The sequence below is a fragment of the Herpailurus yagouaroundi genome, unplaced genomic scaffold, assembly GCF_014898765.1.
Source record: "Herpailurus yagouaroundi ecotype Mexico unplaced genomic scaffold, PumYag 77, whole genome shotgun sequence".
Taxonomy (NCBI): Eukaryota; Metazoa; Chordata; class Mammalia; order Carnivora; family Felidae; genus Herpailurus; species Herpailurus yagouaroundi.
This window is the reverse complement of record NW_024412388.1, coordinates 13,729,626-13,755,247: the sequence shown is the minus strand read 5'-3', so window position 1 is coordinate 13,755,247 and position 25,622 is coordinate 13,729,626. Positions and strand designations below refer to the sequence as shown.

The 25,622-nt window shown below is 56.1% G+C and overlaps 2 protein-coding genes and 2 long non-coding RNA genes across 4 annotated transcripts in view; 2 read left to right on the top strand and 2 right to left on the bottom strand.

Moving 5' to 3' along the window:
- IFFO2 (intermediate filament family orphan 2) overlaps positions 1–18,200 on the top strand; it is a gene marked incomplete at its 5' end in the record, with an annotated part of 47,812 nt that extends 29,612 nt beyond the window's left edge. The window contains 8 exons of the mRNA XM_040471524.1: positions 3,248–3,308; positions 4,851–4,946; positions 6,162–6,302; positions 7,477–7,616; positions 11,744–11,864; positions 11,977–12,069; positions 12,995–13,125; positions 14,986–18,200. Of these exons, the coding sequence (XP_040327458.1) occupies positions 3,248–3,308; positions 4,851–4,946; positions 6,162–6,302; positions 7,477–7,616; positions 11,744–11,864; positions 11,977–12,069; positions 12,995–13,125; positions 14,986–15,091 (889 nt within the window). The remainder of the gene's footprint in view (positions 1–3,247; positions 3,309–4,850; positions 4,947–6,161; positions 6,303–7,476; positions 7,617–11,743; positions 11,865–11,976; positions 12,070–12,994; positions 13,126–14,985) is intronic.
- A 320-nt stretch (positions 18,201–18,520) lies between these two features.
- LOC121022047 (uncharacterized) overlaps positions 18,521–25,622 on the bottom strand; it is a 19,814-nt gene continuing 12,712 nt past the window's right edge. Inside the window, exons 2-3 of the long non-coding RNA XR_005786798.1 lie at positions 22,736–22,740; positions 18,521–18,645 (exon numbers count right to left, since the gene is read on the bottom strand). This is a non-coding gene — a long non-coding RNA (uncharacterized LOC121022047). The remainder of the gene's footprint in view (positions 18,646–22,735; positions 22,741–25,622) is intronic.
- On the bottom strand, positions 20,224–21,385 carry LOC121022048 (uncharacterized). The gene is made up of 2 exons (XR_005786799.1): positions 20,896–21,385; positions 20,224–20,361 (listed from the first exon to the last, which is right to left on the bottom strand). It is a non-coding gene; the product is annotated as an uncharacterized LOC121022048 (long non-coding RNA).
- Positions 21,473–25,622, top strand: part of ALDH4A1 (aldehyde dehydrogenase 4 family member A1) — a 27,047-nt gene continuing 22,897 nt past the window's right edge. The window contains exon 1 of the mRNA XM_040462832.1: positions 21,473–21,596. Within this exon, the coding sequence (XP_040318766.1) occupies positions 21,535–21,596 (62 nt within the window). The 5' untranslated portion in view covers positions 21,473–21,534. The remainder of the gene's footprint in view (positions 21,597–25,622) is intronic.

Sequence of the window (25,622 nt, the reverse complement as noted above, 5' to 3'; positions counted from 1 at the left end):
ATCTCTGTGCTCCAGGCCTTGTTTTCTCCGCCCGTAAAATGGGGAGAGGTTTCTCTGCAGCTTTATAGTGTACCACGTGAACACCCTTGCTTAGCGGGGGGCCAGGCGTGACAGCCAGGAGGGCAAAGGCTTAAGAGACTCGATAGTGGACCGGCCCCTGACCCCTAGCAGGTGGGTCCCCTTCCCAGTGGTGGCGGCCACTCCCTGGCCTCCCTGCTGCCCATCTTTGCTGATGCGGGTGCCTCCGCCCGAAACGCCCGTCCTGCTGAAACCTTATTCCCGTGGGCAGATCCAGGTCAGGGGAGGGGACTGTGCCCGGGACAGAGGCGTTGGCATTTCAGAGGCCACAACTTAAAAAAAACAACTTGACCCGTGTTCTGTCAAGCTGCGTGCTCCCTCCTGCGCCGAGCGGCAGAGAACACGGGGCATCTGGGGCCCCTTAAGAAGCACATCACCGACGTCCTTCCACCCCCGTCAGCCAGCACGGCTGAAGGGCAAAGCTTTTCTGCAATGTCAACGCTGGAGCCCGCAGAGCCAGGTTTTCCCACTGCGGCTGGGAGGTGTGGCAGTGTGGGCAGCAGATTTGGTCTGTCAAGCCAGCTGCTGTTGACACGCTGGGGTCTGCCCTGGGTCTTCTGGGAGCAGGCCTGCCGGCTGCCCACCCGGCCCGGCTTTGGAAATGAAAAGGCCCATGAAGTCATCTGTGCAAGGGCATCGATGTCGGGATGCAGCTTAGAAACCCCAGCGAGGTGTGGGGCCGCTCCGCGTGCTGTGGCGCAGGGGAGCCCGTTAGAAATGCCGCGTGTCCGCCCCGCCCCACACCTGCCGAGTCCGAGCAAGGTCCCCGGGGTGATTCCTGTGCACATCACAGCATGGTTCTTGCTGCTCTAGAGCGCGGGCCAGGCTCGAGTCCCATCCCTGCTTACTAGCTGGGTGGCCTCAGACGAGTTCCCTCACCTCTCTGAACATCAGCTCTTGCATCCACAGGATGGGTGTGGGGAAGATTCTCTACGCGAGCAGGTTAATAAAAATCCACACGGAAGCCAGTGTGTATGAGGCACTGAACTCGGTGCGTGGGACGCAGACTGTGCGGGCCCATCAGTGGTTGTCGCTTTGGAGACCCGGCTTGTGTCTTTGCTCTGGGTCGACTGGGGGCAAATCACTTTCCTTCTCTGGGCCTCATTTGCCCTCTCTGTGCGATGGGTCTGTTAACCCCTCTGTCACTTTCCTCATCAAAAGGTTGCTCGAAGGAAAAGTGAGAGGGGCCGGGCCTCATCTCCAGGAGCCCGTCTGAGAAGCGGATGTGTGTGGGCGAGGTGCCCCTGGGTGCCCACCTCTTCACCCCTCGCGGCCCCCTTCTCTGCTACTCCTGCCCTTGCGATAGCGAGGCCAGCTTGCAGAAAGCTGCCTGAGCCCCTTCCTTGCACCTGCTCTGCTCGGCAGCTTGGAATTGAGCCCCCTGCCCCTCTGAGAGCAGCGTGGCCAGGAGAGATGATTCAGCTCAGACCCGTGTTCTGGGCCTTGGCCTCCCTTGAGAGAAGCCCCAGGAGCCCCATGCTGCGTTGAGGGCAGCCTGTGAACTTCTCCCCACCCGGGGTTCCTGTCTCCCACGGTGGGCCCGGGGCGGGACTCCTGGCCTTGCCCCTGACATACCAGGTGACCTTGGACAAATTCCCTGTATGCTGTGGGCCTCGGGTTCCTCATGTGTACAGTGGGGGGGTTCAGTGAGATGGTCTGGCCTGGGGTCGGTCCTTAGCTTCTCTCCCTGCCTCTCCTTAGCTTTCTCGGTGCCCTTCATCCCTGGCAGGAGCCCCAGCCCCAGTCCCACTGCCCGCCAGGTTCTGGACCCGGCAGCCCCTGGCAGAGCTAGGCCTGCCTGCCAACACCAGGGGGGTTGGTAGAGACCAGAGGGAGCCAGGGAGAAGGGGAGCATGTAGGGGAGAGGAGGAATTTTCCTCTGTGTGTGCAAACAGTATCCGTGTTCTCTTGTTTCCAAAAGCCAGTGACGTAACCCACCCTTCATCCATTCTTCCCCTCTGGCCTATTTTTAGCCGGCCCCGACAGCATCCTAAAAGGCTTCCAGACTCGCCTGCTCTGAGGCCATGTAGGGAGGCGGCCATAGGGTGAGGAAAGAGACAAGCTCATCGGTGTGTCTCAGGAGGGCGGGAGGGAGGGGACCTCTTCCAGGCTTCCTCTGGGGAGGGAGAGGAGCTGGGTGGGGAGCCCAGTTACGGCTCCCATGGGTCCTGGGTCTACAGGGGGCCTGGCAGGGTTACAAGTACTCGGTCTGGAGCCTCCAGCCTGGGTTAGAGTCCTGGCTCCACCTGTCCTCACCCTGACCTTGGGCACCTGACTCTGTGCCTTGCTTTCTCCATCCGTAACATGGGGTAACACTACGGCTGTGCTGGAGGGTTGTTAAGAAGACCGAATTATGTCATGTAGAACCGTGCCTGGTAATTATTAACATCCCATTCTACCTCCAGTTAATGTTGGGGGGTACACTGGGAGCCCCTGGGTGCCCTCTGTTCTTTCCTGTCCAGCTTTAACTAATGTGTGCCCGAATGAGACAATACACAGAAAGCCCTGGAACAGCGCCTGGCGCATAATAAGCGCTGAATAAGTGAGAGCTATATTTATTGTTTTTGTTTTAATGTAACCAAGCAGACCTGGGTTTGAATTCCAGCCCCACCTGCTAGCTAGCTGAGCGTCTCTGGGTAAGACACTTAACCTCTCTGGGCCTCAGTTTCCGTATCTGTGAGCTAGGGATGATCGCTGTGTAGGAGACTTCTCTGCTGATGAAGGTCGCTACAGGACAAGAACCCAAGATCGCAATGATCAGTACAATAAAAGTTTCTTTCTGACGGGTGCAAAGAGCCCCTATCGGGTGCTGGCTGCAGCCGGGCTCCCGTGCTGTCCCGTGTGAGGCAACCATAGCAGGAACAGTGGCATTTGCACGGCACTTTACAGCGTGTGTGAAGTAGAGAGTGTGGTCCCTCCGGCCTTCATCTCCCCGCGGCGCTGGTGCCAGCCCGTGGCACACGTCACCACCGCCTGATATGGTTATGGGCCGTCCCCCCCCCACCCCTAGACTGGGAGCTCCTGGAGGGCAGGCCGGGATGGGTTCACTGCTGCCCCTTCCTTGCCTGGCCCGGGGACAGGCCCAGGGTGGGTGCTGGCATTGTGTCTGAGGGCTGGACTGGCACGGGGAGCCCACCCTCTGACCACCTGTCCTTCTCGACTCTTGCAGGTGGGAGGAAGAGCTTGCCAAGCGCATGAACCTCCAGACCATGGTGGACACGCTGCAGGAGGTGAGCGCCCTCGGAGGTCTCGACCGGGAGAGGCTCGTGGGAACCATGTGGCCAAGGGGCACTGTCGCGGTGGCACAAAGCCCGAGGCCATTCCTGGCTCAGCCCCTGCTCTGTGCTGCTTTCTGTTGCCTCAGTCTCTCCTCAGTGGAGCCACAAGGCCTCTCCTTGTCCCCTGCTTCAGACCTAGGAAGGGACTGGCACAGTGTTGCAGAAAAGCTCCGGGACAGGAGTTGGGAAGCCTGGGTCTAAGTCCCTGCGCTGACCCCTGCTTGCTGGGTGATGTTGGTCCAGTAACTCTTACCCACCTTCTCCCCACCTGAGCTCAGGATTGGATGGTTTCTCTCTCTCTCTTTTTTTAAATGCTTATTTATTTATTTTGAGAGAGAGAGAGAGGGGGAGAGGGAGAGAGTGCGCGCGCGTGCGCGCGCACACACACACACACACACACACACGCACGCACAAGTGGGGGAGGGGCAGAGAGAGATGGAGAGAGAGAATCCCAAGCAGGCTCCGTGCTGTCAGCGCAGAGCCTGACGCGGGGCTCGATCTCACGAACCGTGAGATCGGGACCTGAGCCGAAATCAGGAGTCGGACGCTTAACCGACTGAGCCATGCAGGCGCCCCAGGACTGGATGGTCTCTTGAACTGCCCAGCCCCCAGCTTAAGGGAACTGACTTGGGGCGGGATGCCTCGGAGAGGGCTGGTGGCCATGTCACCAGGTGAGAACATTCCCTTTCGGTTCTGGCTCTGTGTCTATGGCTCTGCTTCTCACCCACCTGCTGGGTACCCTGGGCAGCAAACTCCACCTTCCTGGCCTTTGAATAGCGACCCCAGGAGAAGGCAAGGAAAAGTTCTTTCCAACATTAAAAAGGATTGCTTTCTGATATTGAAAGCACTGATATTATAAGAGATAGAATAAAATAATGTCAATATGTAGAAGGAAAAGGATGAATGGCTGCCCCCCCCTTTCTTTTATAACAGAAATCTTTGTATTTACAAACATAACGTGTTCATGGTCACATATTTGGAAAGTTCAGAGAAGTACAGGGAGAAAATAAAACCTACCTCCAGTTCTACCCCTGCATAGTTGACAAATTGCCATGTGGCCTTCTGGTCTTTTCTGTGCAAACACAGGTACTCTAGACGTATATGTTTGATTAGGTTAACACACATGACGTTGCCATTTTTGAGATGGGAGATGGTCAACCATTGGGAATCTCACATGGACCGACCTCATATTTTAACCTGTTGGGATCTCTTGTTATATTAACCTGCTCTTCTCTTCTTAATATCTGCCGGGGATTTTTTCCATACGATGACTATTTCTTTGAGAAGTGTTTTAAGCCGAGTGGTGCCCTGAAGTGAACTGGGCTCAGAGGAAAGGCGGGCTGGGGTGAGGTCATCAGCACCCTTTCCCTGGCATGCAGGTGCCAGGCCTGGTGGGACGTCAGGCATCCAGGGCTGTAGACCCAGGTGCCCAGCCCTTCCTAGCCCTCAGGATGCCTGGCCCCCTAAGCCCGTCCGCATCTCTGTCCTCCACAGGCGGCACAGGAGGCTGAAGCCATCCAGGAGGAGATGAACGAGAAAATTGAGCGGCTCAAGGCCGAGCTGGTGGTGTTTAAGGGGCTCATGAGTGACGTAAGTGCCACCGGCCGCCACCCCAGGCGTCATGACAACCCCTCCCCCCCCATCATGCAAAATGCTTCATTCACTCCGAGGCTCCAGAGCTCGGCTTCTAGTTAGAGTCCTGGCTGGCTGCGTTTGCCCCGTGAGGATGTCGGATGCATCCGAGACCAGCCCCCACCCCTCACTTCTGCTTCCCTTGGTCTGAGTAGAGATGCATTAATCTGCTGCTTAACCCATCCCGCCCTCCCCTGGGCTCCTCTGATGGTCTGTTTGCGTTTGCTCCGACTCGTCCCAGCTTGCCACGTTGAGGGCAGGTGGTGGCCGTGGGCCTTGCTGTCTGGGCACGGGGAGGGCCCAGTGGCAGGTTGCAGGAGGCCCCGGGTCTGGCCCGTGCCAGCCTGAGAGGCTCCCCAGGCCAGCGGCCTGTAGCAGGGTTGCTTTGTAAAGTTGGGGAAGGACAGTGTGTGCATCCTTTTGGCGACTGGAACCTTTCTGAGCGACCACGGGTGCAGGGAGCTGTTGGCAACAAAGGCCTCCTTCCTGCTGGGGACCCGGGTTTCCCGCCACCTTCAAGCAGCGGGCCGTACGTAGGGAGGGCCGCCAGAAAGGAGAAGGAGCCCCGATCGCGGGTGACTCAGCCTGGTGTGGCTTCTAGTCCTGAGGGGTGTGGAGCTGGGTGTGGCTGGAAGAAGCCTCTGGGGGCTGCAGGTGAAGGCCACCTGGCTTTCCCTCACTGGGGTCCTGGGGGACCCCCCCCCCTCGTCTTAGGTGATGCCCCGCTGTCAGCCGTGGGGAGGGGGGTCCTGGGGAGAGAGCGCCACTTGGCAGGCCCCTCTGTGGGGGACAGGTGGGGCACGCGGGGTGCGAAAGAAGGGAAGTCTTTCAACAGTGGGGGCTGTCTTTCTTTTTCCTTTGCTCTAACAAATAAACACCGTGTCTCTTGAGGGGATGCCTTCCAGCAGCCCTTAGGGAGGCCGCCAAACAGGGTCTCACATTGTCTACTCAGCGCCAAAGCCTTTAGCTCCTACGACCCCCCCTCCCCCTCCCCTAACCTGAGCAGCGCTGGCCCCACCCCCGACGCCCAGGAGAAGCTCCCCGGCCCCCTCGGAATCTGGACCCCGGGCCTCACGCCCCTCCGCCCCCTCAGGAGCCTGGGAGCGACTCCCCCGCCCCCCTGTGCTTGGTCCAGCCCTCGCTCACGTAACCCCCCTGCTGTCCTCCCTGCAGCCCATGACAGACCTGGACACAAAGATCCAAGAAAAGGCCATGAAGGTGGACATGGACATCTGCCGTCGAATCGATATCACGGCCAAGCTGTGCGATGTCGCACAGCAGCGGAACTCGGAAGACGTGTCCAAGATCTTCCAGGTGAATAGGGCCACCCTGCTCACCAGCTGCCACTCCCCACTCCCAGAGGGCCTGGCCTCCACCCTGCATGGCCCTATTCCCCCCGAGCCCTGCCCACTCCCCTTCCCCCCAGAGGTAGCGTTTACCCACCCCTCTGGCCTCCCCAGGACGAGGTAGAATCAGGCGCTTGTAGGCCCCTCAGGCTGCGTCGTCAAGGAGGAGTGCTTCATCCTGCGGCTGAAGAGGCCACTTGGCCCGGAGGGGGGCGGGGTGACACAACGGGCTCAGGGAGGGAAAGGAAGTGCCAGGAGGGATCTCAGGTCTCCTCACCCCTCAGGGCTCGGCCCACGGGGCGCCATCGCCCAGGTCGAGGGCCCTGGCCAGGCTGTGGGAGCCCTGGGTTGGCCGACCTGAGCCCTGGCAGTTGAGTCTAAGATTTCCCAAGAGGGGCTTTTGGTCTCTATTTTCCGCTTCCACTGAAGAGCCTCTGTCAGTACCCTGGGGGCTTGTCCAGCTGCCCAGAGGGCATGCGTCATTCTCCAAAGGCTGCTTCTTGAATTTTGGGTTGTGGTTTGGCTTTTTGCTTGAGCCCAGGGCAATACGGTGTGTCGTCGCCTTAAGTGCGTGACTTCGGACGTAGCGGGAGAAATCCGGGCTCGTCCACCTCCGCGCCTTCTTGCTGCCGCCTCTGCTGGGGAGCAGGGGTGACCATGCCAGGCTTTGTTTGGTTTGCTCGTGTCTTGTCTGCTTGGAGTGGAGGAAGCTTGGTGAACCTGGGGCTGCCTGCCCGTTACCTTTGCGTGCGAGCAGGAGGGCTCTGAGCGTGGGGCCTCTGGGCCCCTGTGAGGGGTTTCTCCATCTCTGGCTGGCTCTGACACATCCCGGGTGACTCTGTGCCCCGGGCTGGCCCATCCCTCTCCCCCAGATCGTGGGCCTACTGCTCTGGTGAAGGGCTGAGCCGGGCCGGCCCACCCCCAGGGGAGGGAAGGGTCAGGCCGTCTGTCCTCCGTCCTGCATGTCTCCGCCTCACGCTCCCTGCTAGCTCCGCCTGCTTCTTAGAGGAGTTCAGCTCTGCACCCTTCCTAGCAGTGGCTACCCCAGCCACGCTCCATCCATCCCGTGGGATGCCGGCTCCCTTCCCAGCCCATCCCAGCCGAGCCTCCCGCTTACCTCGATCTCTTCCTTTCTGGGTCAGGTGGTCCCTAAAAAGAAAGAGCGTAAGGTGGCCTCTGACGATGACATCTCCGAGCAGGACGGGGAGGTGAACCGGTTCTCAGATGACGAGGTCGGCTCCATGAACATCACGGACGAGATGAAACGCATGTTTAACCAGCTGTGAGTATCTCCACTGCCCCAGCCCTCCCCGGGGGGGGGGGGGGGGGCGGGGAGGGGCTCCTCTCCAGTTTCCCCAGATTGCTGGGACAGGGGTGGCAAACCCGTGACCTGGGCTGAAAGCAGCCTGCAGATGTGTTTTGTGTGGCCGGCACGGTGTTCTGAAAGAATTTAGATTTATTTTCAATCTTTACAGTTTGGGGAGTTTCACATTTTCAGAAGAGGCCAAGTGGTTAGTGGTGGTCCTGTCAGATCAAGCCTTCCGCTCCCACCATTGTCCTTGCAGGGCAGCGGGAGGGGAGGGGAGGGTAGCCAAGCCGATCCACACACCAGGGCCCCCCAGGCTGGCCGGCGGAGGGCTCCCGGCGTCCACTGAGCATCCTGTGTCTGTAAGGTGCTTCACAAATGTGACTTCGGGGACTCCAGACAGTCGACCAAGGAGGGTGGATTCCCGTCTCCCCTTTTGTACACGAGGAAACTGACACTCACGGGAGGGAAGCCACTTGGCCAAGACCACCCCACGGATAAGGTGGCGGAGCTGAGATTCAGAGTCAGGCATGTCACCTGTGAGATGCCGCGGGCCAGTGGCAGAGTCCGGGGCTGGCTGTGGTCAGTGGTGGGCTGGAGCCAGCTCGTACCAGCTCATGAAAGCGATCGCACACATGTCTGCCCACTCCAGTCCAGTGACGGCACGGGGAAGTCGCTTCAAGTTTGCCCTGGTGGGAAACTGGCGAATACTTTCCATCAGGGCTGCTCTCCCCTCCCCTGTGGAAAGCTGGTTTCCTAGAACCCCCACCGGCCGTAGTCGCCTAGGGCAGGGACACACTGTGTATGGCCTTGGCCTGCCCAGTGCCGTATTCTCAATCCAAATCCATCTTTAACTGTGACTCATGTAGTGCCCTAAAGTGGGGAGGGGGAGGGGAGAGGAGGGTGCAGCGGTGGGCATTAGGTGACTCACCTATGGGCCTGGAGTCAAAGGGCTGGGCTGGGACAGGGTCTCTGGGGCCGCTTCCTCCTGCCCCACGGGCCTGCTCTTGGCTACTCTTTCTCTGGAGGCCTTCGCAGTGGGGCACCCAAGCCCTGAGAGCTCTGCTTTTCCCCAGGGCTCTGGGTTTCCAACAGCAGGGCTACGTTTGAGCTCTTGGCTCTCCTGAGCCATCGCAAAAACCCCACAGAACCGCTCCAGAGGGGGCACGTGTCTTTCGCAGTTGCCTGTGACATTGTACTCAGCTCAGAAGCCAGGGCACAGCCATCTCCTGATGGCTTCCTGCAAAGCTCTGGGGCTGGCTTAGCATTACAGAATCCGAGGGTCACTCAGCCCAGCCCTTCACATACAGATGGGGAAACCGAGGATAAGAGAGGGGCCTGCCAGGAGCTGGAACAGAGCGGGGTCCCTGACTCTCGGTCGAGTGCTTTGTCCCCAACTGGCTGTCTTTGTGCACAGAGAGATGTCTCCCTCTGCCTTCCTTGCAACATCATCCCTGCCCTGGTCCCCTTGTGGCCGAGCCAGGTGACTCTCAGGGAGACAGGAGTCAGAACCGAGCAGGGATGGGTTTGCCTGCCACTTCCTTGTACTTGGCATTCTCCTGACACAGAACTGAGGTGGGCTGCGTTTTGGGGGTTTGCTGTTTGAGGGTGACAGTCTCCTGGACTCTTGATATCATCTTCTGACGTCCCCTCCAAATGTCATACTCTCATCGAAGAGAACTCTTGGTTGGATCCGGTTGTTCTGAATGTTAGGCTGGGCATTGTCCGCCCCCCCCCCAGGCCCAGGCTGGGTTCATTCGCATGGATTCAGGGGCTTTGTCCCCGTTTTCAGAAAGTCACCAGGGGATAGTTAGGCCTCCTAGGAATGGGGTGAGCTGAAAGGGACAGTCCCAAGAGCTGGGTCTGGGGGCTCCACCGGAAGCAGTACTGTGTATACAAAGGAGGTTCCAATGCAAAAACGGGTGCCTGGTGTTGACAGGTCTGAACTAGGTTCAGTATCTAATTAGATTTATCAGTTGTACAGTTGCCTAGATTAAAAAAAAAAAAAAAATCCTCTGATCCCTCTCCACCCTTGCAGTCCTGGCCGAGGCCGTGCTGACCCCACCCTCGGCAGGGCCCCGGCCCCTCCCACTGACATGTCCGTGTCCCCTCGCTATGGACTGGGCAGAGACCCAAGCCAGAGGCTGCCCCCCGGCCGGTTCCACTGGTGTCTTTGAATAATGCGCCCGTGTCAGGGCTGTTTTGTTTTGATCAAAATCTGTTGCTTGGGCTTCAGACCAAGGAGAAGGGGAGGAATTTGCTACTTTCCCTGCACCGGGGCCAGCTCCTTGGCTCCGCCTTCTCGATCGTCTGACCCTCCTCTCTTGCCCATCTTCCCATCCTTTCTGGCTCCCCGTTACTCAGCCAGGGTTTCCTTTAGATTCCAGACACTAGAAAGGAAGTGAAGTCAGCAGTCGAGTATGTGTTGCGGTGCGGGTGGACCCCAGGGGCTCGTCTGGAGCTAGTCCAGGCCAGCATTGCCTTCCGACACAGCCCTGGTCCCGGCTCTGGTCCCTGGTCCCTGGTCCCTGGACCCACGGAGCCACCTACAGGATCCAGCAGGAACTGCATTTTGGTGGGGAACCTGGCTCCAGGGGAGGCTCTAGGTAGTTTTTAACCGGAAGTTCTTCTTGGGCCCAGCCTGGTGGCCCCCAGCCTGATCCTTTGGGAAAATAGGGAGCAGTGTCCCGGAGAATCCAGGGAGGAGTTGAAGGAGAGCCCCGGGACTCACGGTTCTCTTCTGTGGCTGATTCGACGGATCGAATGATTTAACCCCACAGACCTCAGCCTTCCCATCTGATTTTTGAGGTCCCCTCCAGCAGGGGGAGCCAGGGCATCTCCAGAAACCCCTCAGTCCCAGGCCAGCCTGTATGGTCTGTTACTACTTCTAGTCCCGGTGAATAGGGAGGCTCTGAAATTACTTGGGCTTTGAATGCAAACCCGATTTCCAGCATGTGTTGGTCCAGCAGTCTACCTAATCCCTGCAGCCTTCAGTGTCCTCATGTGTAAAATGGGAGTAATAATTATGCTTGCTTCATAGGAACGTCGTGAGGATGGAATGAAATGCAGTTTAATAGAGGCGTAGCGCCCTGTTGCGTGCCCGGCACATATGGGTGCTCAGTGTGTTTTCCTGGGGAGGAAATGGCTGTGGGAAACATCTGGTTTTTAGCCCCAGTTTCTGTTACAAGCAAGCAGTGTGACTTTGGACAAGTGTGGTTTTCTTTCTGAGCTGCAGTTTCCTCACCTGTAAATTGGGAACAATAGCAACCTTTTCCTAGTTGTGGAGAAGATGATATAAATCGCTAGAAAGGAAGTCAAGTCAGCAGTGGACTATGTGTTGTGATATACTCTTGCAAAGTAGGGTCTCAAGAAATGAGCTGGTACCTGAGTGAAAATAGTCACAAGGGATGCCTGCGTGGCTCAGTTGGTTAAGTGTCTGACGTCGGCTCAGGTCATGATCTCGCGGTTCATGGGTTCGAGCCATGTGTCGGGCTCTGTGCTGACAGCTCAGAGCCTGGAGCCTGTTTCAGATTCTGTGTCTCCCTCTTTCTCTGCCCTTTGCCTGCTCCCTCTCCCTCTTTCTCTGCCCTTTGCCTGCTCTCTCTCTCTCAAAAATAAACATTAAAGGGGCGCCTGGTGGCTCACTCAGTTAAGCATCTGACTTCGGCTCAGGTCATGATCTCACGGTCCGTGAGTTCGAGCCCCGCGTCGGGCTCTGTGCTGACGGCTGGGAGCCTGGAGCCTGCTTCGGATTCTGTGTCTCCCTCCCTTTCTGCCCCTTCCCCACTTGTGCTCTGTCTCTCTCTGTCTCTCAAAAATAATAAATGTAAAAAAATAAAAATAAAAAAATAAACATTAAAATTAAAAAATATATATGTATATACATTTTAAGTTGTGTAAGTAATATGTAAGTACTTTCTGCATTTTAAAAGAGTTGAACCCCCATGGTAAGGTGTGTGTCCCCTTTGGCCAGTGCCCCTCTCTGTTTGGGGGGGGTCCACCTTGCAGGAGCATACCCATTGGGGCAGCACCCCTGTCTCTCCCAGACCCCGGCCTCTGGAGCTGGCCTCTGCTCAGCCCTGCCCTCTGGTGTCCTCCCACAGGCGTGAGACCTTTGACTTTGACGACGACTGTGACAGCCTGACGTGGGAAGAGAACGAGGACACGCTGCTGCTCTGGGAGGACTTCACCAACTGCAACCCGACCATTGACCTGCAGGGCGAGGTGAGCCCGGGGCCTGGCCTCCCACAGTCCTCCCAGCCATCCCCTGCCCCTGCTATGCCCCGGCAGCCCATGCCATCCGTCTCACTCGGCCCCCTTTGCTCTGTGTCCCCAGCAAGAGGAGAATTTGGGCAACTTGATCCATGAGACAGAATCCTTCTTCAAGACAAGAGACAAGGAGTACCAGGAAACGATCGGCCAGATCGAGGTGAGGATCTCGGGCTCTGGGACCCCCTAGAGACGCCCCCGTGAAGCGAGGTGTCCGTCACAGTGGAGACCCCGTGACGAGTGTGCCTGTGGACCAGGGGTTGGGAGTTGGAGGCCTGCGGTTTCCTGTCTGCCCCTGCGTGGGTCCTACCCTACCTTAAGGCCTCTGTTTTCCAATGTGTAAAATACGTAAAATGGGGGTGGTCATCCCTGCCTGTCCCGGAGAACTTTTTTTTCCCTAAGTTATTCAACTGAGATCGTGATCCCAAATAAGCAGGGATGACGCCTGAGTGACATTGAGTGATGCCAGGCACCGAGTGAGCCCTTACGAGGACAGCCTCCCTGGTACCCACATACCCTCTCTGTGCCGAGAGGTAGTGAGGTGCCTCCACCCCGCGTCGTGGCTACCGTGCACCCCGTTTTGGGGGGAGGAGATCCTCCCCCCGTGCAGTGGCTCCTGTGCACCCGTTTTACAGAGGAGGAAGTGGGGTGGAAAAAAGCCCGTGTGGCTTGCCCAGGGCATCCAGCCAAGAAGCCGCCTTCAGGCCTCCTGTCTCCTCTCTAGAGCCTGCACACCTGGCCACGTCTTTCGCTGAGGGTGAATGCTGGCGAAAGAGCAGGCCGGCTCCTTCCCTGGGGGACATAGCATTTGGTAGAGGAGAAGGGTCAGAAACGTAACAGGGACCTGAGAACTTTCCTAATCAAGTCCGGGGAAAGGAGCGCAGGGATGCTGGGCTGGGCAGAGTCAGTGGAACCAGGAAGGCTGCCCTCCCCCCCCATGGTTGCTAAGCAACCGTTCCCCTTTCACTGGAAGCCGTTCTGGAGGCCACGGACCAACACACAGAGAATGGAGGGAGGCCCAGAGGGTGTGGGGGCCGGGGTGGGTGACTTGGCCTCACCTTTATCCCCGCATCGGGTCCCGGCAGCTGGAGCTGGCCACAGCCAAGAGTGACATGAACCGGCACTTGCACGAGTACATGGAGATGTGCAGCATGAAACGTGGCCTGGACGTGCAGATGGAGACCTGCCGCCGGCTCATCAAAGGCTCCGCTGACAGGTACCCAGCCCGGTCCTCCCTGGGGATTCAGTGACTGCGTCCTTTGGCAGGGGGGGGGGGGCGGGCATTTGTGGGGCTGCAGTTTACAGCCTGGCCCATTTCGTCTGCTCAGCCCTTCTGTCCATCCTCCTGTCTGTCCATCCATCCATCCATCCCTCCATCCATCCGTCCATCCCTCCCTCCCTCCCTCCCTCCATTCATCCCTCCCTCCATCCATCCTTCCATCCATCCATCTTTCCATCCGTCCCTCCCTCCCTCCATCCATCTCTCCATCCGTCCATCCATCCATCCCTCCCTCCCTCCATCCATCCATCCATTCATCTGTCCATCCATCCCTCCATCCATCTGTCCATCCCTCCCTCCCTCCATTCATCCCTCCCTCCATCCATTCTTCCATCCGTCCATCCATCCATCCCTCCCTCCCTCCATCCATCCATCCATCCATCCGTCCATCCATTCATCTGTCCATCCATCCCTCCATCCCTCCATCCATCCATCCCTCCCTCCCTCCCTCCCCATCCCTCCCTCCCTCCCTCCATTCATCCCTCCCTCCATCCATCCATCCATCCATCTTTCCATCCATCCCTCCCTCCCTCCCTCCCTCCATCCATCCCTCCATCCATCTCTCCATCCGTCCATCCATTCATCTGTCCATCCATCCATCTATCCATCCATCCATCCCTCCATCCATCCCTCCTTCCCTTCCTCCATCCATCCATCCATCCATCCATCCATCCATCCATCCATGTATCCAATGAGTATTAGCCGCTTGCTGTGTGCTGGATGACTTATGTAGTCTGATCTCACGTAACTCCCGTGACAGCCCTGTCCCCACTGATGCCACAGCTACTTGTCACGTCAAAGGCCTGCTCTGTGCCAGGCTGCGGAGACAGTGATGAACAGAACAGCCACAGCCCCTGCCTCTAGGGGGCTCATGCCCCACTTTCTGCCGAATTGCCAGTGGGTGGAGGAGGTAGGGAGGGCACTCCTCCACCTCTGCCGATGGGGCTCCTACTTGTCCTTTTCCATCTTCCATCCAAGAGCCACCTGGGTCTGGCCCCAGGAGACTGATGTGCATCAGGCCCCTTGTATCTGCCAGGGAACACCAAAACAAAGAGCCCCTGCCTTCGAGGAACACACAGCCTTTTTGGGGAGACATATGCTAATAATAAAATGAGATAATACATGTAAAATGCTTGGCACGAAGCACACATATGTTAATTGTAATTGTTTCTCTTATTAGGACTGTATTCCTGCGGGCCATGGTTCAGGCTGTAAGAGGGAGAGACAGCTCAGTGGGAAGCTGCGTGGGGGGCCCTGGGCTTAGCATGCCACACCTTTAGCTCACTGTTTCCCCCCAGAGCCCCCTGTCATTATCTCTGTTGTTCAGATGGAGGAGCGTAGGCTTAGGCTGGTTAAATAGCTTGCCCGAGGCCCCCCAGCTCTTCAGCGATAGGGCCAGAATTCGAACCCAGTACCATTGGCCACTTTCCTGTATGGCCTCCCTCTGAGTTAATTGGGGTTTACTGAGCACCTACCACGTGCCCAGCCCTGCATTAGGTGGTTGGAGAATAGGAACCAAGCTCGATCCATAGTTCCTGCTGCCAGGGAGCTCTCAGCACCCAGCAATTAGAGGCATTGGGGGCGGGGGGTGGTTCCCAAGAGGTCTTGAGGGCCACAGTCAACTCGTGAGCTTAGAAGATTCTAAAGAAAGCAGAGCAAGGCCAGGGGTCTCAGGGCAGGACACCCCTCTGGGGTTAGATTATACACAAGTGCCGGCTCAGTCTTTTCTGCTCCTTGCATCCCTTCAGGGGTCCGCAGATTGCCCTCTGAATGACCCCATTCTCTTGTGCCTTCCAGGAATTCACCGTCCCCCAGCTCCGTGGCCAGCAGCGACTCAGGAAGTACAGACGAGATCCAGGATGAGTTTGAGCGGGAGGCGGATGTGGAGCCCATGGTCAGCTGATGACTGAGGCCCCCCCTGTGCCTGGTGGTCTCGGTGACGGGGCCTCTGCCCCCGCTCCCCGTGGGGCCGGGAAGGCTCCTCAGAGCAGGGCTCCAGTCCTCACCACACCGACTCCCTCTGCCCTCCCGTCTCCGGAGGCCCCGAGGGACCGCTGCTTCCTTCCTTCCAGCCCACCACCAACCAGTGCCCCTTCTCCATCCACCCACCCAAGGAATGGTGCTGTCGATTTCTATTGTTCTCCACATCACAAATGCAGACTTCTGTCCGGACGATGCAGAGTTAACTGTGCCTTTTCCCCTAAGCTGAGCCACTTTGAGCTCCAAAGAATTATTCCTAGCAGGTGTTTTTATACAAAACTCTAAGGTGAGGGCGGGGCCCCTGGCATGGTATAATATGGATTTCTACCCTCCCACCTGCTCCTCTGATTGGCCGTGAGCTATGCCCTTCCCTCCTCTGCCTGGCCAGTGCAGACCTGAGTTGGCCTTGGGGTGGTCCACCCCCCCCCCCCCCCCCCCAGGAAGGAGCTGTTTGCCTTTGCAACCTTTCTAGGCCTGGGTGGGGGGCTCTCAAGTGCTTTAACTTGAAAAGATGGAAGGAGGGAGGGGAGACAAAATTTTCTTTTTTTTCTTTTTTTGGATCGAGTGGCAAAGTGGAGGGACAAGGCACTGTGGGGGGGGGGGGGGAGTGGAGACTCACTGTGTTTAAACTACTATGCAAAAAACAAACAAACAAACAAACAAACAAAAAAAGCAGCTTGCCTTATATCATTGTGGAAGGTAGGCTCCCGCCCTGACTCCTGGTTTTCCCCCGGAGCTCGGAGGGAGGCTGAAGCTAGGGCGAGCTCTCTCGCAACCTCCTCGGGTGAGCACTGACTTGGGAGGGGGGTTCTGTCACGGTTGGTAGTGAGGCCTGGGTCCTGCAAGGCCCTTGGCCCACCTGACTGCTTGCTCTCTTGGGACCTCTGTGGGGTGGGAGGGGTCTTCTATTGCCCTGGTCATTGGCAAGTAAACACGTTTTGTTTTCTTGATGTTTTTCTCTCCCTTCCCAGCCAATGATAAGGGGCTATAGGTCTGTAATTTCTCTGTGAGAAAGTCTGAAGGGGGCTAGGTCTGGTATCTGCCCCCTCCATAGTGGAGCTGGGTTCCTACCTCCCGCCGCCATCTTGGTTCTCCACTGCCCCCGGTTGTCCACTTCTTGGCCACTGGCTGACACTGGAAAGGGAAGGGGAGGGAGGCATCGAGGGCTGCTGGCAGATCAGAGGTGGTGGCAGGAGTGGAGCTCATCTCTGGATGAGAGCCATCCTTGTTCTGCTCATGGACACCCGCAAGCCTGTTTCTATTCTTCACTTGATTGACCGACTGGCAGGGAGTGAATCTGAGCCAGTGTCTCCCCAAGACTTGAGTGGGCCTGTGTCAAAAGGCACCACGTTGAGGCCACGCTGCCAAATCTCAGCTTGGAACCAGGCGAGCAGGTTTCGCTTTTTAAGAAAAATTTCTTTTTGGACCCACTCCTGTGGGTGGGATCGCCGATTTTTTTTTTTTTTTTTAATTGGCCCAGGAGCTCCCCCTGGAGGTCAAAGAAGCAAAATGTGCCCAAGGACCAGAACTTCTCGCCTACTGCTCCTGTGTGGAGGCAGAGGAGGGGCTCTGGCTTTAAAACGGATTGCAGCCCCCTGTCTTTCTTCCTCAGGGTACCAGCGACCTGTTAGGGCCTTCTCTCTCTTCCGTTTCCCCCACCTGTTTTGCAGTCTTAAAACCATTGTACATAATATTCATATTATATATATATATATATATATATATATATATATATGGAGAGAGAGAGTGTATGTTAGTGACTGTATGTAATTTTTATTTATCAGAACTTGGTGGCCTTCATCGTGAGTTCTTTCCATTGTTGTTGTTGTCGCTGAGGGAGCCTGCTAGTGGTTCCCCGTGGCATCTGGCTGAGAGGCTTCCATCCCCGGCCGAACGGTCCCTGGGTAGGTACATGGAGGGATTGATGGCTTCAGAGGAGAGACAGCCCCTTTCCCTCCTCCTCACTGACCCTTGTTCTAAAGGTTACAGGGTTCAAACATACCTGATTATTATGGTCCTTAGTGTTATTGTTGTTTTAGTTTTAGTTTCATTTTAACCAAAGGTTATCAGAGCCAGTTGGCCTTGGACCTCAGCTGCTGAAAAGATTTTCCGTTTCCGGGAGGACCCCTCGGGCCTCCTCTGTCCGGGGCTGGGGGGAGGCCTGGAAGGACGTGGTTTGGGAGGCAGAGTGGAAGCCAGCCCCGGGTTGTTCCTCAAGGTGGTGGGAGGGTGACAGACCTAGCTTTAGTGTTAAGACGTAAGGCAACAGTGTAAGTATTTGGGGGTAACTAAGGTGACCGGGGCAATCGGTGTCCGGTGGTGTTATTTATGCTTCCCATTTTGTGTACATAGGACGTTCGTCTCTGGGACTAGCGTGCTCTAAGTTTGTCCAGGGAGTATGGAAATGGCAGGAGCCAGAGATAGATGCTGGCCAGAAAGTTCCTTCTTGCTGATTTTCCATAGCTGCTCTCCTCTGGGGAGCAAGGATTTGGGGCAGGACGATGGGGGTGGGGGACAGCAAGGGGGTGGCCGACCCGCCTCCTTGGCAGGGGGCCTGGGTCTTGGTCTGGCTACCTTTCTCCCCACCAAGTTCTGCTTTTTTTTTGTTTTTTTGAGTTCGTTGCCAGTGGGCCCTGCTTGTCCCCTCGCCATGAGCCCACAGCTTGCCAAGAAAGACCCCAACGCTCGCTGGGGCAGCACTAGGTCCGGTCAGGACGAACTGGTCCGTCCTTTGTAAAGCTGTAAATAGTCAAATTTCTATTTCTAAGCCCAGTGTCATATTGACATTGGTATTTTAGGGTTGTTCTCAGATGGGCTCTCCTGTGCTGCCCTCTCTCACTCTCCTATTTTTGGGGGTTTTATAAAAAGAGAGGATCGGGGAGGAGCAGGGAGAGTAGCTTTCCTTTGGGCTCCCTGGTTGTGGAATCCACACGCGCGCACGCACTCATGCGCGCGCGCGCGCGCGCGCACACACACACACACACACACACACACACACACACACTCCTCTGAGACTCCAAACAGGGGATAAACAAAAAAGATCATTGGCAAGTAAACACATTTTGTTTTCTTGTAGCAATATATCTTGAGGTCTCTGAAGGCCCAGTCTGTCACAGACTTGGCTCTGACCTACAGAGAAGCAAACCACTTTGGCTTGGAATGGGGGAGAGGGTGCGGGGTAGGGGGTAATAGAAGGTGTCACTTAAGCTAAATGTAACCTATTTATAAAGCAAGAGATTCTCATCTATTTTTATGAAAGGAAAGGGTTTTTAAATCCAGGGTAGGCAGTTATGGCAGCCCAGCGTTCTTCTGTGAACACGATGCATGTTGCTGTGTTGCTGCTGCTGAATATAACCAGTGCCCCTCGCCCCATCTCCCCGGCCTCACCGCCTACTCACCTGCACCCATGAGCGGCTTCAGCAGAACCTACCTCCCGCTTCACCCCATTTCCCTGTTCCTTAACCCCTCCCCCAGCTCCTCGGTCCTTGGAAGTCTTTGGGGGGGAGCACTTGTGGGCGTGGGTGGGCAGTGGGGAATTCAGAATTGAGGTGGGTGGGGGGAGGCGAAAGGGGGCACCAGGTAGGGGCCCAGCTCTGCCTCGGAGGGTGGGCTCTGAGTAGTTCCTCACACTCCGATCTGCCCAGACCCATTTCCAAGTCAGCGGTGTTTGGGAGAGGCTGAGAACCAGCAGGCTGTGGGCGGCCATGGGACTGTTGGTTCAGGGAGCATTCGGCTTCCTTGGGGCCTGGGCCCTAGTGGGTCCCAGGTCGTCAGGCAGCTGGAGCAGGGATGGAAAGGCCAGGGGATGCCTCCCTCCCAGCCCCAGCTGTGCGGACTCCGGGCCAAGGCCTAGGCTGTGGTCCTTGATGTGCTCCTCCGGGGCGTGGGAGAGGACTAGGGTGCTGCGTGCTGGGTCCTGCTCAGACCTGGGTTCACCACCCGGAGATACCGAGCTCTGGTTCTAGACGGGCACGCTCCTAGAGTGTGGAGTCTGGGGGCAGCCGGGTGGGTGGGGGGGAGGGCAGGAGGATTTCTAGGCTCAAGGTGGGCTTGTGTGTTGGTCTTGGGCAAATCCCCCACCGTTCCTGCCGCCAGGCCCTCAAAGAAATGAGGCGAAGGCACCATCCCCACCCCTAGCAAGACCCCTTCGGTGGACATTTTAGCATCTACCTGATTTTTAGCCCCATCCAGGGAGACTTTGTATCCCACAGCCCCATCCCACCCCACTGTTGCTGTCTGTCTGCCAGTTGGGTCTCGTGTCAAGGGGAAGGGGGCGGGGGGAGGTTTATACTCGTTGAAAGACTACTGATCCTACCAGAAACCAACCTGTTTACTGTACTGTTGTAAATATCATGCCCTTTATATCCTGTATATTGGCTTCTTTTAAATAAAGTGAAATGTCTTAGAATTGATGGCGTTTTTTTTGGGGGGGGGGGATAAAGTAGTGATGGGGGAGGGGCAAGAGGACTGCGGGCCACGTAAACACCAAACCAAGTAACTGGCCAATTTGTGATAAAATAGGGAAATTTCACATCACCTGCTATAGTTTCATCCCCCAGTAAACTCTTTGGAAGTCGATAAAGCAGGAAGGGGAAGAGCGAGCCACAGGTATCACAGGCTGAGTAACCAGCAGAGACTGGCTTGCAGTTGAGGTCCTTCCTGTTAATCATAAAGCCTGCCGTTTCTTGAACCAACCTTTTACTGAGCCCATGAGAGGCCACCTTCTGGGACTCTGAATTTGACACTGTCCAGTGTTCTAGTGTCTTCTTGTTAATGGCCAAATCTGGGGAGACATTGCCTCGTGTGAGCTGCCCCCCTCCCTCCCGCCCCCCCCCCCCCCCCCCCCCCCCCCCCACACTAGAGTTTTCTGCATGGATTAAGAGAGACAGGAATGCCTGGGTGGCTCAGTTAAGCGTCTGACTCCAGCCCTGCTCAGGTCATGACCTTGTGGTTTGTGACTTCAATTCCGGCCTTGAGCTCTGTGCTGACAGCACAGAACCTGCTTAGGATTCTCTCTCTGCCCTCCCCCACTCGTGGTCTTTCTCTCAAAATAAATCAATAAACTTAAACTTTTTTTAATAGAGCCACCAATTCCAATCTATTTCTACCATCTTTAAGACTTGCGCTTAATGTAGCTTCCTTTTCTCGCTTCCTGCTCTTTAAATTCCCCCGAAGTGTCTTAAAGGGTGTGACCTGGAGAAAGAGGAGTAGCATGAAATAATGGGGACATTCTAGGGTGGGTATTATTGCCCCTCTAATATAGACCTGGAAACTGAGACCCAGGGAAGTGATGTATTTTGCTAACGTCCTAAGTTGGAACCACAATCACGCCTCGGGACTGACTCCTAAGCAGGTTCTCGGTTCACGCTGGAGGAAATATAAACAGGTAAACTGGAAGAGTGTTTAGGAATAGAACGAATCCCTAGGACCCCGCCACCGGAAAGGTTTCAGAATCCTAATAGTAAATAAAGCGTTCAAGCAAACAACTTCAAGAGGAAACCAAAAGTTTGACTGGGGTGGGGTGAGCTGGCGGGGGTGGAATGGAGGTCAGGGACAACTGGTTCCAAGGTCAGAAGCTTTGAGGGAAAAGCTAAGCATGGACTGGCTGGGTTTTCTCTCTTATTGATCGTAATCTGCCAGCAAGCAGGCGGATTTATCTCAGCGTCAGGCTCACGCAAGCTTTAGGGCCGGCACGACGCTGGGAGGTGGAGGCGGCTGGGCACCCACCAGGAGGAGGCTGGAGGCAGGGTTTGCAGGCTCATCCCAGGGGCTGCAGTCTCCGCGTGGAGGCAAGGGGCTGGCCGCGGTGTGGACCCGCGGGGTCAAAGAACCTGATGCCATCTGACCAAGGGCAGCCCAAGCAGTCAGGCCGGGACGCTCGAGACACCTGACGCACCAAACCGCAGCCCTTCCGCTGCTCCGCGCACGTGTCCTGCTCCGGCTCTCTCATTGGCTCTTCAGCCCCCTGGCCCAAGACGGCTGCAACAAGACCGTCCATCGGATTGGCCCATAAGCTTCGATGTGTTATTCTGATTGGCCAATGAGGCTCACGCCCCTTCTCCCTCGGCCCCCTGGAGGGCTGTTGAGTCATACCGTAAAAAGGAGGGGAAAACGTGTATATGTCAAGACTTCTTTTTTGGGCTGCCTTGTCCTGTGTCGCATACTGGTCTCTACAGTGCCCTCAAAACAAGAGTTATTGTGTTGGCAGAAGTCACATACGGAGACATTTCTGATGACCTTGACTTCGGAGGACGGTAGCGTGATCAGATCCCCCCGCCTGTCGAGGTGGTGCGCTCCGGGCGGGGCTCCACCTTCTGGCCGCGCCCGGGGCGCGCCGTGAGCGGACTGCCGCGCCGCGCGCTCGAGATGCTGCAGCTGTGCCCCGCGCTCCGCCGCGCCCTGCAGGCCCGCCCCTGGAGGGGGCCCGGGTGAGTGCGCACCTCCCTGCCGGACCCCCGCCACGGTCCCGCGGGTCCCCCGGCTGGGGGTCGCTTCCTCTGGCGCCCCGCCCCGCACCCAGGCCTTCCTCCGCTGCGACCCCCACCGTCTCTTGCCTTCCGCGAGGGGGGACCCCCTCCTGGCTCCCACGCTCTGCTCGGAAAGTCGCCTCCTTCGCGCTCGCCTTTCTCCTAATGCTGGATCCACCGCCGAAGTGCGCCTCGATTTTTCGCACAGCGCTTCTCAGCTCCCCACCCTTGGTCTCACATTCAGGATCCATCCACCTCTGGGATTCCCTGAGTCTCCTCTGTCCTTTCCACTGGGACTTCTTACTCTCTTTCCCGCCCCTCCCCCTTTTCAAGTTAATTACCGGGAGTGAAAGGGACTCTTCCTTCTGATAGGTGGAATAGTAATACTTACGGAGTTCGTATAATGTATCAGACGCTAAGGAAGACCATACATTTAAAGTGCTCGAACGGTGCCTAGCACTTAGTGCCCGGTTCTTATTAGTCATGATCGTCGTTTATCACTCTCTTTTAAAACTGTGCGGTAGATATTCCAGATTACAGGTGAAGAAACCCACGTGTAGTTTCAAGGTGGATCAGCCCTGGAAACTTCCAGGCTGTGGAGTTGGATTCTTGGACCCGTGCCCACTCAACGAATGACAGATGTTCTTAGAGCCCCTTCCTCTTCTGGGCTAGACAGGGTGTGTGTGTATGGGGGGGGGGGGGGGGGTGGGGGAGGGATAGGTAGGACACAGACCCTGTCCCAGAGGGGCCTAGTCTGATGGACGGGTGTTTCTCTGGGCCTCCCTTTCAGAGCTGGGTAGCCCCCACCCCCAATTTGAGTTTTGTTTGCCTGACCCCTAGGATTGTGACCAGCCATGTCTCCTCTGCTGAGCTATGCCCTTTCTGAGTTAATCAGTGTCCCAAGGGATGGCACGGGGGTGCCCTGGACATGGGTCAGTTTCAACACAGCTGTGTGTCCTTTGTGGGTGGGGGCTCGATAGGTAAGGGCACAGGAAAGGCACATGGGGGAGAAGGATTCGGGGCCACACTTGTCACACTTGCCCTTTTGTGGGCTTCTCCCTGCGCTCTGACACCCACTCCCCTCCCCGCAGACCTTACACGGAAGCTCCGTACGTTCCTGTATTTACGAGTACCCACAATGTGCGGATGTTGTGCTAAACATGGAAGAGAAGGGTACCCCTGAGATTTGCATGTGGACTTTTCAGTTTAACGGCAGGGTTGGGGGCTGGCGGGAGGAGGGCTTAGCCATAAAAAGCTCTAATATCTGGTAGAAAGCAATCTATATTCTTTTAAAAAAAGCTTGTAATAGCAGTAATATTTCTCAAGCAATGGAGTATGGTGCTGTCGCTAATAAGCACTGTATTATCCCCGTTTTTACAGAAGGGAAACTTACTTTCCAGTTGAGGCGAATGGAAGACCAAATTCGCAGTCAGACTCCAGATTCATGCTCTTAATTACAGAGCTTCCAGAATGGAGGAAAAGCATTTTGCAATCAGATCTGAAGAGTTAGGTTAACCTCTCTCGGTAGAGCAGCTGGCCCCGGTGCCCTAGACCCTAGGGTTTCTCAACCTTGGCACCATTCACATTTCGAGCTGGGTAATCCTGGGTTGTGGGGGCTGTGAGACACCATTAGCACCCCGCGGCTGTGACAGTAGAAACATGTCAGACATCGCTGATGGTCACCTAGGGCAGAAGTGCACCCAGCAGAGAGCCATTACTTTGGAAAAACAGGTTTGATGTTTGGCCACTTTGTCATTTATTCAGTGACTATTTAGGTAACACATGTCCGTTGTAAAAAGTACAGATAAAGCAGAAAAGGGTACACACGTCACTTGGAATGTCACCACACAGAGGTAACCGCTGTCATCATTTTAATACCCTTTAAAAAAATTTTATTTATTTATTTTGAGAGAGAGAGAGCATCCCAAGCAGGCTCTGCCCTGTCTGCATGGAGCCCGATGGCGGGGCTCGAACTCACGAACTGTGAGATCATGACCTGAGCTGAAAGCCAAGAGTCGGACCTCAATGTACTGAGCCACCCAGGTGCCCCTAATAGCCTTTGAAGTTTCCGTGAATATGTATTTTTAAAAAAAGAGAAAACCCACAGTATACACGCAGGCTCACCTGCAAATCCATTTTTGTAGTTGACTTTTTTATTTCATGGACTTGTCTACCTTGCCGTCCCCGGGGCCTCATAGTGTGTCTGGCACCCGGGAAGCCCCGAGCAAACATTTGGTGAAGAAATGATGTTCACAGCCCTTCTTTGCCAGTAGGTACTTATTACAACTGGTCTTGAGCCAGGGCTGACCCAAACGGCCGCCGTTGGCCTTCTGTGTGGATTATTTTACTGAGCTCATCCGGAGCCTGTGATGTAGGCGTCACTATTCCCATTTCACGGATTAAACGACCGAGGCCCTTGGAAATTAAGGAAAATTTGTCTACACCAGACCCCCCGGCTGACTGCCTCCTGTCTCCTTTGGCCCTGACCTCCTGCTTTTTTTCTCTACTTCATTGACTCTATGGGGGATGTCCTCGGTGATGTCTTTGCAAATTCTTGTTGGAAAGAGTCAAGATACATATTTATGTTTATATGCACATTTAATAAACAAAAGAACTATCTTGGGCGCATAGCAGGCTTACAACGAATGTTATTTTTGTCCATTACTCTTGTAGCAGACCTTGCTGGGTGCGAAGGGTGCAGAGATGACCCCCCTGCTCCCCAGCAGGGATGGGTGGGCTGGAATTGGCCACAATCCTGTTCCCTGCCGGAGTCCTGGGTCACTTTGGACTCCTCTCAGCCCACCTGCCTGTTTAATTTTCAGAATTTCAAGCCTCCCCAATGTTTGTCCCGCCTGCCTGCCCCCCGGGATGGGCACAGGCCGGCACATCCCACCGTCCCCTGGACGTACTCTGCTCTCTCAGTCCCCTAAGCAGAGGCCAGGCAGCACCTCTTGCCTGGAATGTCCTCCCCCAGCCCCCATGGTGAACCCACACTCACCCAGCACTTTGCGCCCTTGGCAAGGCAGCTCTCCTTTGGCCCCTCAGTGCCCTGTCTGTAAAATGGGGATAATCCTATCAGCCGTGTAGCAGAAGGATTAGACGTGATGTGACAGGTAGATTGCTGGGGTCTGGTACCCCTTACGCAAGTGACTTAGTGAAGGAATAAATAGAACCTGCAGTGATCCTAATACTTGTTTCAGAGGTGGTTAAAAGTCCCCACCTGGGCTGTCATCACAGGCATACCTTGAGCACTTGCTTCTGGTACCCAGCACCTGGCCTGGCATACAGTCGGTGCAGAACACTTGCTCTTGGGATGGACCAGGGGACGGCATGGGGCAGATTCCGACTTCACCTCTCAGTAGCTCTGTGGTCCTGGGCGGGTTGTGCAGCCTCTCTGTGCTGCCTCGTGTCCCCAGGTGGTAAATAAAGGTAGTGATAGGAGCCACCTCATAGGATTGCCTTGGAGATGAAATGAACTCATACACGAAAACCACTCCGAAGAGTTTCTGCTCCTAGAAAACATTGCTTTAAGTATTATTTTTGATCGCCTGCCCCACCAGTGGGGTCGTCTGAGTGGTCGTCTTTGATCAGGGCATTCAGACAAGGGGGTCCCAGCACCACAAGGATGGAAGGGGGCGGAGTGAGCCTTCCCTTTATGCTCATTCATTATCCTGAGGCAAAACCCTTTCTGTTGGGACTGACCCTGCTCACCCCAGGGGAAGGGGCAGACACCTGCCCATCTTGGGGGGGTGTCTTACCCCCCCCCCCCAGACCCTTCCTTTCCTGGTAGAGATGTCATGGAGCGGACGGCCCTGGGCTGAGCTGTCCGCGTCCATGGACAGCAAGCCACTGCCTGCCTCTCTCCTCAGGTGGGAAGTGCTGGGCGGGAGGAGGACGCACCTGTCCCCTCGGCCCCACTGCTCAGGGGTCTCTGACAGGCTCAGGGTCAGGGAGTTGTGACCAGAGCCATGCACCGCACAGTAATCT